This window comes from Alosa alosa, chromosome 6 (genome assembly GCF_017589495.1).
Source record: "Alosa alosa isolate M-15738 ecotype Scorff River chromosome 6, AALO_Geno_1.1, whole genome shotgun sequence".
Taxonomy (NCBI): Eukaryota; Metazoa; Chordata; class Actinopteri; order Clupeiformes; family Clupeidae; genus Alosa; species Alosa alosa.
The window spans coordinates 8,267,445-8,279,350 of NC_063194.1; the positions used below are offsets into that span (position 1 = coordinate 8,267,445).

At 42.0% G+C, this 11,906-nt stretch overlaps 1 protein-coding gene across 8 annotated transcripts in view; it reads right to left on the bottom strand.

The window, feature by feature from the left end:
- LOC125296880 (trinucleotide repeat-containing gene 6A protein-like) overlaps positions 1–11,906 on the bottom strand; it is a 32,831-nt gene that overhangs the window by 19,184 nt on the left and 1,741 nt on the right. For 5 of the 8 annotated variants that reach the window (XM_048247002.1, XM_048247000.1, XM_048247003.1 and 2 more), the window contains exons 2-5: positions 11,411–11,458; positions 6,946–7,036; positions 1,930–2,376; positions 811–858 (exon numbers count right to left, since the gene is read on the bottom strand). In XM_048247002.1, coding sequence (XP_048102959.1) covers positions 811–856 — 46 coding nt within the window. In that variant the 5' untranslated portion in view covers positions 857–858; positions 1,930–2,376; positions 6,946–7,036; positions 11,411–11,458. Of the gene's footprint in view, positions 1–810; positions 859–1,929; positions 2,377–2,640; positions 2,703–4,450; positions 4,567–6,938; positions 7,037–11,410; positions 11,459–11,906 lie in introns of those variants that run through there. The other 3 variants (XM_048246997.1, XM_048246998.1, XM_048246999.1) reach the window with 3 other exon arrangements.

Genomic DNA, 11,906 nt, shown 5'->3' on the forward strand with positions numbered 1-11,906 from the left:
GACCTTCCTAAAAGAGGTCCTTTTTTCGCCCCAAATCTGGAGAATGTAATTAGATCAAACCCAATCTCGATTTCAGCTTGCAGTCGCTGGCAGCGAACACGACAAAAACAAAACTATAACTTTGCTAGCTGCAGATTTGAAAACTGCGAAGAACAACGCAACATGTTTTATATTACAAGAGGCTAATAAGATACTTGCACTACTCTACTGGGGGGAAAAAAGCATCGTTTAACTTAAAATGCCGTGCATGGCATGATACACCACGTGATCTTTACAACTGGCTGCAGCTGCATCCCTCTGTCCTTACTTGACACAGAACATGGCACGGAGGGAGTGTCAGGTTGGCCTTTCAATGAAAACTCACTTCAACCGACTACCAGGGAATATTATACTTAGACTCATAGGACACAATAATGCAGAAGAATGACTACTAAAATTGCATACTGTACATGAGATACAGTTTCAAGCACACAATAATATTCGTAATTGACAGAAAAAGTTGACAAACAACCCTTTAGGTTGCACAAGACAAAAGATCGCAGTCAGTCAAGCATAGAAGGTTGTGACAGCAAGACATCCAGAAGTATTCAAGCCTGTCCGCACATGTTAGTGAATTTGTACACACCAGAGCTGTTTGATGGAGGAGACACTAAATGAGGCACAGACAAGGTGAGCAGCACAGCACTGCACCCCACCCATCACCTGGCATACATCACACAAGCAACAAAGCCCAGGAAAACTACAAATCCCACAATGCACAGAATGGGCACACCAGAGGAGCCAGTGAGTGGGTGAGAAGAATAGAGTCACCTGTTTGGTTAGGGGAGTGGCTGACCGAGTCCCGAATGGGAGCCATGCCTACGAAAACAAAAGAGCAACACCATGAGAGATCCTATGAAGGACCAAGAGGACTGGAATGACCTGACTGCATGACGGAGAAACATGGCCTCTCCTCTCTATAAAAGGTTTGGACCTCAAAGCTGTGTAAAAAAATATATAAATGACCTATGAACTGAAATAACGAAAAGAGAAAGGAAAAAACAAATAGATCACAAGCACAAATATATATCTCCTACAGGCCAATATGATTGGTTCTTTACAAGCAATTCTGTCTGGTAAAACATCTTTACAGATAATGAGAGCATCATCAGGTCACCCAGTCATCGTCATCTAAATTCTTATCACACACACATTAATGGCTAGAGCCAGTGGATCAGTCATAAACTCTACCACCTTTTTTAATGTCTGAATAGTCTTTGCATGAAAAGGGTCTACTTAAAATATGATTTAGTAGTTTCAACACTAACCAGAAACACAAAAATCCTATGCATATAAGCTCATGGTAAACCACATAATGAGGTGTTCTGCCAGAACGAACCACAGAGGCTGCCACATTCTAGGGGTATGAAAACATACATCAGCTTTTAAGAGGCAGGCTGGCAGCTTTTTTACAGTAATTGACGACATGCACCATGTTCTAATGTTCCTCAAACCTAGAATCTGTGCATACATTGCAGGAGATTCACAACATGCTATAATAAACCTAAAATGGAGTGCTTGAAATCTTCCGACAAAGTGTTGCTTTCTGGAGTTCTAACTTTTGCTTGATTTACATTTTCAGAATCTCGACAACAGATGGTCTGAGGGAAGGGTCTGTGCGGAGCCCCTCCCCCCGCTCCTCCGGCAACTCAATTTTCACTACCGTCCTATTAACCAATTAGGATTCAAAAGACAGACAGCCCTGCCTAACCCTGCTCTGGTCTGAACTCATACACTGGCAAAGTCAGATAGAGAAGAAATGCTCAGGGCTCGGATCTTATTACTGCATTTGGTGACATACAGTCTCAGAGTGGGAGTCAAAAGTAGAGCGAGAGAGAATGAAAGTGTGTGTGTGTGTGAGAGAGAGAGAGAGAGAGAGAGTGTGGTTACCTGAGAGGTGGCTGTTGGCAGCTTGGTGATTCAGTGGAGCCCCCTTGCTAGTGATCGCGACCCCTAGATGGATGGAGGTGAGCTGCACTTGAGTTCCCAGGGTGGCAGCGGGGTGGTGTGGTGTGGATCGCGACGAGGCTGCACCCCTTTCCCCCCCTTTTGATTGCTGCTTCAACAGCAGTGGTGGAAGCTATTGCTGCTGCAGCTACGGCTGCTGACCGAGGCCTGGCCGAGATTGCCGAAGGAGGAGCGAGTAGCTAGGCTGGGCGCGGGGCAGGCTGAGGCTGAGCACTCAGGCCCTGTTGGCATTGCTGATGGCGCTGGGTGCAGGGGTACTGCCGCCACCGCCACCGCTTCGGAGGAATGGGACGGGGAGGCGAGGAAGGGGAAAGGGTGTTGGCAGACTTTTGAGGCTGGCTTTTCAACCGGACTTGATATGTTCTGGCACTGCGGGATGACAAGAGGGAACACAAGAGACAAAAGAAAAATGAGTTGTTCTGTGGGAGCAACCTTGAAGTAGTAGCAGTTCAAATGGTAATATCACTCACAAAATGACCATTGTTACTTGTGACAATCATCTGTAGATCCTATACAAACTCTGCTCTTGTGTTGCTTACTAAATGCAATGAGATTTTATGCACTGAATTAACCATCATGATTGATGTATACATTAATAATAATAAATGGAATATGGAACAAAAATGTTTCAACCCAGTCGTTTTGAATTCTGGAAAGATCGCAGAAATCAACTCATCAATAAAAGTTTTGGCTAACTGCAAAACACACAAGGAAGGCACATGTTAGTAATTAGTCTAAAACTGCTGTCAGTCTGTCTCTTGAAAACTGATGTACGCTTTTACATGTCTAGACTATGGATAGTCTTTCTGGTTGGTTCTGGAAGAACATCTAGAAGAATATCTCATAATGTGGTTTGCTTCAAGCCTCACACACATCAAAAATCACTGTCAAAAATTCACACGTCAAACAAAAAAAAATGGTGAAAAAATGTTATTTCACACGAGTGTGATTACACCCAATCACACTCATAACTGCACAAGAGCAGCATTTTCTCATCAGACACAATGGGTATACAGTTGCAAAATGGACTCTTAGGTTGACGTGCATGTGGACTTAGAAGCAAGAGAGAGCCCTTGTATCTGGTTACACAACAGGCTTTGACCAAGAGCTTTCCATAGCAACAAAACCTCTTAGAGAGAGAGAGAGAGAGAGAGAGAGAGAGAGAGAGAGAGAGAGAGAGAGAGAGAGAGAGAGAGAGAGAGAGAGAGAGAGAGAGAGAGAGAGAGAGAGAGAGAGAGAGAGAGAGAGAGAGAGAGGGAGAGAAAGAAAGAAAGAGAGAGAGAGCGAGAGAGAGACTGTCAAGCACAGGCCTGGATAGCATGCTCTTAAGTCAGGGTGAACTACTTTGAGCTATTTGGGAACTGTCTCCAGTAGAAATGGAAATGAAAAATCAACAGAAATGGATATCAGCCTTAAGTAGAAGAGAGGGAATTTGCATGTGGTGGGGAAGTTCATGTTCTTCATTCAAACCGATGCTTACATGGAGCACTGTTCCATAGAAAAATAACCTGCCTGACTGACAGATTTTTCCAAAAGTGAAACACAAAGAGCATTCAGTTCTTTATCAGTTTTTCAGACAGGTGACAAAAGCACAGAAAGAAAGACATGTCCTCGCTTTCGACTTTCTTATTCTCTTACACCAGTGAGATCTCAGGGAACCATCTTGTGTGTTGAGATCAGAATGTTTTCACTGGTATGTACGACTAGGGAGCGGACGGCATATGAGTCAGAGATCATTTCCTTCCAGTATTTTAACTGGGGGTGCTGCTAGGGTCTAATGTTACATATGTGAGTGTGCAAACTGCACAGCCTGTTAACCAGTCTACGCCAGTAGAAGGGGGTGATCCATCTTGTGTACCCCCTCCCCTCCAGTCAGAGGCTACCAATGCATTTACTGTGTGTGTTCCTCAGTGTTTCCCAGCAGATCTTGTTTTGATTTGCAAAGGGGTGGGTGGGTGGGGGGGATGGGGGTTCCCTATTAACAGTGATCTCACTGTGCAGCAATTCAGTGGCATATTAAAAGAAAAAAGGGAAAAGGGGAGGAAAGGAGGGGAGAGAGAGCAAGACAGAGCAGGAGAGGACACGCAGTGCTACAAATTCCTCCGCAAAAGACTGTCCTGACCTTTTACTAGAACTACTCCGCTCTCTCGTTGGCTTTCGGCACCAGAGAAACTATTTATAAACATTTGCTAAAATAGCAAGTCATTTATACAGTACAGTACACATCAACAGCCTACCCGTCAAACTCGGGGTCAGATCCAGTGAACACTTCAAACTGCTTTTCCACAGAAGTGGAATAAGGTTCTTAAAAGAACGCATCAAGTAAGCGTACTGAGATCGAACCGAGTTGCGTGCAGAACGGCTTGCACCCACTCGCACAGCAGCCATGCAAAGCACCGACACCATGCAAACCTAAAAATGAACACTAAAGTGCAACTTCTACCTTTGAGTAAGAGGGCTGTGGGAGCACTTCCTGTCTCCTTCTCCTGCATTCAGTTTACATAAGACCCCCGGAGACGAGTGCTCTGTATCCAAGCTTTGTTCCTTTCTTCTCACTGCATTTCAATGGAAAGGCAGAAAGGGGGGCTGAACTGCAGAGAGGGCCTGGTGTCATTTTACGGTTGGTGTCATTTTAAGTGAGAGCTGCCGGCTCCTCCTGCTACATGCTGTACTGGGGGGGGAGAAAGGGAGAGGGCGCGAACGATCGAGAGTCGAGCACCGCTTCAGACTGCCTCCGGGGGAGAGGCGGAGGCTACTTGGGTTTAGGTAGAGAAAGGTGGTGGAGTCTTAAAGTCACTTTGTATGTAGCAGAGAGACAGAAGTTTTCAAAAAACAGAGAAATCAAAAATGCAACTGTGTGCCCAAATCTGCTGCCAAGCCCCCATGAAGACCAGGCAACCTCTTCCGGGAGACTGAAGGTGTGCTGTGGGGGCTGCTGCAGCGGCGGCTGTTTTGAGTATTTCTTGACCGCCGCTTCCTGTTTCAGAAGCATTGCGCAGTGAGCCAAAGCGCAAAAGGATAACAGCCAGGAAGTCATTGCAAATCTTCACACCGTCTCACTGTAGACATCACTGTCAAACATTACCCACAGACATTACAGTAAACCAGCTTTCCCAAATTTAGCCCATCAGATTAATCACAGCTTGGTCATTCTAGTTTATTGAATCTAGTCTATTGTAATAAGCAGTTTGAAATCCAAAAGGTGACAATCCAAATCATCTTTGAGAGCAGTGTTCAATTTTTTACAGTTATTGTTCCGGTTTCTTTCACTGGTTGTTCTATTTAACTTTGAGGGGTTGATATCAGTACTCAAGTAGCATGTCTACTATGGAGGGGCTTTCAGCTCAGACATCCCTGTTAAAAGGGAGTGAGCCATCGTCGCAGGTATTTTACTTCCTGCTATGCTATGAGGGCTCAGAGCGAGCAGTCATCGCTAAGCAACAGCCACAGGATTTAGTCAACAAACCCAAGCTTTCACTGATCATCACTGAGTCCACAAATCATCCGAGTAAAGCTTTCCATTTCATCCCGAAACCATGCACAGGTCTGACACCCAGTCAATAATGTAAAAAAAAGATTAAAGGAAAAGGAAAGGAAACTTTTCCACATGGCTCTCATTTGAACACTTGCTTCTGGCCGTCTTAAGGCTGAAGATTGATGGCTGGTATTCAAAACAATGTCTGTGTGGTCAGATCAGTGCGGCATGACAAAAGCCTGAAACTATGCGCGCACACACAATCCAGAGATGATCTTCTAACCGGTGCCTTAAAAGCATGGTTTTAAAACCGATGTCCACCAAGTCTTCTCAAAAGTTTTTCTAAAAAAAATAAATAAAAACTGTCTCAGCCTCAAACTCTTTCAGCCTTAACAGCTTTGGCTCAAGCAATCATTGGGACTTTCATGACGCATCTTTGCACAGGGACGGCAGGCGGGCGCATCATTTTGACGTGAAACCCGATGATTACATTCTTTTGGAAACAGTATTTCCACCCTGATTAATTAATTTAACATCACGAGGTGGCCACTGAGACGTCTGCGACTGCAGATAAGTACAGAGTCACAAGGGGAGGGGGCCAGAGGCCAAGAAGGTGTCACTAAGGACTAGAAACCTGACTCTACTCTACTGTGTTCCCTTCCCATAAAAAGAAAAAAGAAAATTATACCCATGCTACCAGTACGTAGATATCCTGCCCATAGAAAATAAACACATATATACCATGCCAACAATACATAGACATGGAAAACATTGAATGAGAGCTACAAGAGGCATGTATAAATATTTTAAAAGGGGTGAGGTTTTGGCTCTCCATGTACATCAACTTCATTTTATTAAGGCTATAAGACGACCTTTGGTAACAAAGTTCACAGTTTCTATGTTGACTGTCTCCAATAATGAATTTTTGTACTTGAATGTCACACCGATGGAAACATGTCATAAGTTTCCTTGTGGCCATAATCCTATTGCTGGCATCTCACTGCGACATACTGCTCAGTTTGCGCGTCAGTCACACCACTGGCTCTGGGCCTAAGCCACCGGAGGCACAGTGAAGACAAGGTCAGAGATAAAAGGGACAGCTATCAGCATTTCGACCTCCACCAGTGAGAAAAAAAAAAAAAAAACATGCAACCCCCGCTACTACTTATAGCTCACCAAACTCTACCTGAGCTCTGGTACATCCCTTCGTTTACTGCATTTCAAAGATAAAATCCACACAGAAAAGTGGAATCCAGTGAGGCAATTACTGACTATTGGATGTGTGAGCTAGGCAAAATGAAAGAATGCACAACACAAAGTTGCTTGACCAGAAACATTAAAATTTAGAAAACATGCAAAACAGTTTCATGTATGAATGGAACCTAATAAATGAGGGTAGTGGTAGCAACCAAAATTCAGATGAATATTTTTGAATTTGAGAAAAGAGTAAACAAACCTCTTACCTTCACATCAGTGTCTGCTCACTGCTCGTCGCTCCACTGTTGATGCTCTTCCATTGACTATTCTTCCTGTCCTTGTAACTGTGTGATTTCCCTGCAAAGGGGAAGGATCACACGGTAAATAAGACACTTGTTAATCTATTAATCCAAACGGGCCCCATTTTTTCTCAAAAAGGCAACCCAGAGCCCTTCACCTTCTGCTGGTTTGCTTTAGCACAACGAAATAAATGATGCAGTAACGCAATTAGAAAACAGGAGAAAGCTCCACCTAATCTCCTTAAGGGATTAAACTGGTAAATTACTACTCTATAAACAGCTAACTGATTCTGTGGGTCAGGCCCACATCCATAAACACTCTACCAGCACAACCGATCCAAGTGGTCACACCATAAATTAATGAAAATTACCATTAATTAGAAATAATTCAATTAGCTTGAGGCAGGGAATTTTTCTTTTTCCTAGTCGTATCTGTGAAACCATTAGCACAAAATGTTCTGCGTTATCAGGACCGCTACTGTACCAAGTCAGCATTATAATTCATTCAAGGCTACTGCTTGATCCCAAAACCAACAGACTGGCTTTGCGCTACAGGCTATTTCCATGGCAAGCTCTCGGCAAAGTATGTTTTTTTTTGTTTGCAGGCTATTTCCCATAGCTGATATGCCAGGATTCCTGCACACTTTACTTAACACAAACCCAGAGAGGAAAGGGCATCAACCAGTGGTGAAGGGGATTAAGCACTTGTGCAGTCAGTGGCAAGTCTCTTCTCGCCCTTAAGTTATGTACAAGAAAAGACCGGACTACAGCTCTGATTCCAAAATCAGACAAATACAAGGGTCACCTGAGGAGGTGCAACTAACTAACTAACTGTAATTGTAATCCAATCTACAGTAACATAATTAAATGTTTTCATGAATAAGTAAAAATCAGTTAAAACCATGTCACTAGAGCTGTTACTCAGGGCATCATTTCATCTTGGGTCTAACATTTGCATGGTTAATTTTTATGTCACTTTTGCATGAGATTGCAGAAGGATCATACTGCATGGTGTAATCCTCCAGGAAACGACTTATGTCAGCCTTACACCATATGATTTTTGAGCGATTTAATAGTTGGCGACTAAATTTCAAAGTCGGAATGAAATCATGGCAGTTTTACTGGAGTCGTGGTGCGCTCCCATCAACTAGATCGTTTAGTGCAAGGTGCTAATCTAAACGGTTTTAAGTCACTGCAGGTCAGTCTTATTCTAGTCTTGCCATCACAACGATATCAAACATGTTTGATATCATCTTTTAGTTGTGGCTCCGGCAAATAGCGACGTGAACAATATGAAAATCAATAGTGACCTCTCTCCATCACCAAACAGGAAGGGGCAAAGTAGGCGACAGCTGTAGCCTATATGATTATTTGTTATTTCTTTTCTTATAAATGATTAGTCGGCTATTCCACGTGACCGAACAACTCTATATCGGTTAGGGATATCACACATGAAACAATGCTGCACGAAACATGAAAATATGATTGATATGAGTAGGTTAACTTTTGAGTTCCTGTTGATATCTAGTGCACGATGGGAAATAATTTAATGGAATCTAGTCGCGGTCTTGTAAAGTGACCCTGCAAGATCCCTAGTTGTTGCAACTAGTTGTTGTGACTAGTCTGACCTAAAAACTCGATGACTTGTCTTCAGATGTGAGAGGGTCTGAGACTGTAGTCTTTTAAAAAAAAATTCCAAATCTTTGCAGTCTTCTGAGGATGGCATTAATCAGAAAAAATGGTTTCCAAAACAATAGACGTAGCTTTGAACTGATAACTTTTCCTGTTTTGATATCAAGTTTAGGAATTCTGAAAGGTAAGTATTAACCTGCAATATCCAATCACATAAATTCCAGATACTTATATCATGGAATTTGAGGCTGCCTAGACTAAACATAGACTTGGCCCACTGTGTTGACATCTGGCAATCAGGGTTAAGATTACAGGTTGTTTTCTATCTTTTCTCAATTTTAGTTTATGTTTTGGCAAGACCTTGAAGTGTTCTGCTCTGCAATGCAGCTCTTGTCTTGCAAAGCAAGCGGACACAAACTCATGTCACCTCAAGAAACTGAGGGCAGAGAACGCACTTTCCCTGAAGCCTCAACCCACCCCACCCCACCCCCCCTTCCCCCAGACAAGCCTCTTTGTCCCATAAGTGTTTAACCAGATGGTCAGCTCCAGAACAGGAGCCTCCCTTGCTCGCTCACGCGCACACTCACACACACACACACACACAAAGACAGGGGCATCTGTTTATGAATGAGAAACAATCAGCAGAGCTGAGAGGACTATTAGTCAAAATCAAAAAGAGCAAGACCCCATGTCACCTTAGAGTGGTTTTCTAGATCCTCTCCAATGTAGATAATGCTACAGAGCCACAAACTAATGGATGTTCTGATCAAGAATGATCTCTAAGGGGAAACATATCAAATATTATCTATATCATTCCTATTCACTTTGGATATTCATATTGCTTTTTTACCTATATCCAAAACTCAAATATCAAAAAATCTTGTGGAATTGTTTTGATTTCATTTAATATCTTGTGGTCTTATAGACTGTTCACAATTAATCAGGCATACAGTATGCTGGGCTCGTCAGACTAGGCCAAAGTTCTCATTGGGAACTAGTGCTCTGAAATCTGCTTGGAGACAGGTTGACTTTAGGTAAACCAACGTTTAGAAGAGCGTGACAAGGTGATGGGATAAGCCTTCAGTCCCTTTTGAGTGACATGTAAAGGTGTCAGAAGTGGCGGGTGCAAACATGCCTTCGGACACAGTGGGGTGGGAACATACTTTGCCATTTCGGCCTTGCTAATCTTATACAGAGCGAAATGAGTGAAATGTGTATATCTTCAGGCCTATATGTACAGCCAGACTGAGGAATGAGTCATGCATTTTTGCAAATAGAACTGCTATGTCTTCAACGCAATAGAAATGTCATACATGTCTGTCAATAAATGAATATCTAATTTAATGTGGCTATGCATTGATGTGTATATCATTTCTATCTGTATGTTTCTGTTGGATAGTCAGTAAAAAAGTACTTCATGACAAAAAGGTTATAGCTACCTGACAAATATTTTTGACCACATCAATATTTATTTGAACAATAGGCGCCTTCCTAATTCAAACCCAAGTGGGTCAGTTTAGCAAAACAACCCCCAAAAAAAATAAAATTAAAATAAAAAAACTCCACCAAAATCCTCATAAGTTAAGAAAAAGCTCAAAGTTTAAGTTTGGGGTGTGCTACATCAATCAAAACCATAGACCCCTGGTAAGCTGAACATCAATGTGATGTGTTTACTTTTTTAAAGAACATTCCAGTTTAACAGTCCTGATCTGACCACATTTTAATTCAATTCAGATCAAAGGAATTCCATCCGAACCAAGCAAAGTGAGTGACTATGAAAGTCAAGAGAGAGCACTGTACATTTTAGGACCCATAGCACACGTTAACCTGCCTTTGAATTATACTTTCTATGTGTAAGATAGCTGGACAAACCCCGAACTAGCAATCTGAGGTAATTGGCACTACAGTAGCGGCAATCAACATTGGTGAATTGTGAGCACATCCATTGTCTAGTAGCAAACCGTATCGTCCCCTTATCTTATGTTAACATATGAACAAATAATGGTTCTATGATGTTTACAGTTGTTACTTTTCTTTTATATGTGGGTGGAGCACTAGGTCTGTAAGGGCAATGTTCATATCTCTGATAAGAGAATAATCTCTCTTGGTCACAGTGGACTTCATAATCATGTAACAGGAGAAAACTGATTCAGAAAGTCAACAGCAGACAAATGAAAATCACAAAGGTGCTTATTATTGGAATCATGATTTGGAATTGTTTTGATTTCATATGAAACACAAACCTGAAATAAATCCACACTAGTCTATTTCTGGATTTGTTCCCATTTTCAACCTATTCAAAATCATTTTGATTCTCAATTTTGCACAATTACTTTGCTCCTGTACTCAAGCCTTTAATTAAGACTCGAACATAATGACTAATTAGAGGGAGTGGGACTATACAGATTTCTTGCTTTTTAAGTAAATAGAGGTTTTTGAGCTCAATTTCAAAGTGGGGGTCGAGATAGGCTTTTGTTAGCTCACTGACCTGTATACTGTATAGGTACAATGAGCTACACAAACACCGTTTACATTCTGCATTTGAAAATGGTTAAGCTTACTCAGCAGTTCGCACCCCCTTTAATTCAAACGGAACTACATGTGCTTACACCAGCAGCAGCTGCTGCTGTTGCTTTGACCCAGCTTTAGGCTAGTGATTTGAGTCCAGCACAGGCTTGAAAAGGAATAAACTAGAAGGGCATAGGCTACACTTCTGAAACTACAACACTGACTACAGAGCATCTGCTCAGTATAGGGTAACCATCATACTGCTCTTATAAATGTGAAAGGTACTACTGACCTGTAATGTTTCTCTTCAGTGTCTTTGGTGGCAAAAGCATCCAATTATCTAAATGGAAAGACATCGTTGTTAATAGCAAAACGGACACTGAAAAGGCATTAGAACAAGACAACCATTATAGCGTAGCAATTTGCCTTACTTACACGTTAATTTTATCTAAATAGTAAAACATAAGATTATTGCATCAATCCACTGGCTACCTGCCTACCAACCAACTCGGTAAATCCTTCATCTGAATTTTGGATATCATGCGTCAGTACACGTCTGACCTAATAGAGGCACCGGGATATGGCTAATGTTATGGTTCGAAGGCAATTGAAAAGCTGAAACATGCATTATATTTAAATCACGGCAATTTCCAAAGGCTACGTTTCTATCTTTAACTAACCTTCGTTACCTTATTTCAACAAAAATGCTTTCTGTATGTTGATAGGGAGACTAATTTTAGCTGGCTAAGGAATTCATTTTTGTAACAAACGCAAAACTGACTCCCAGG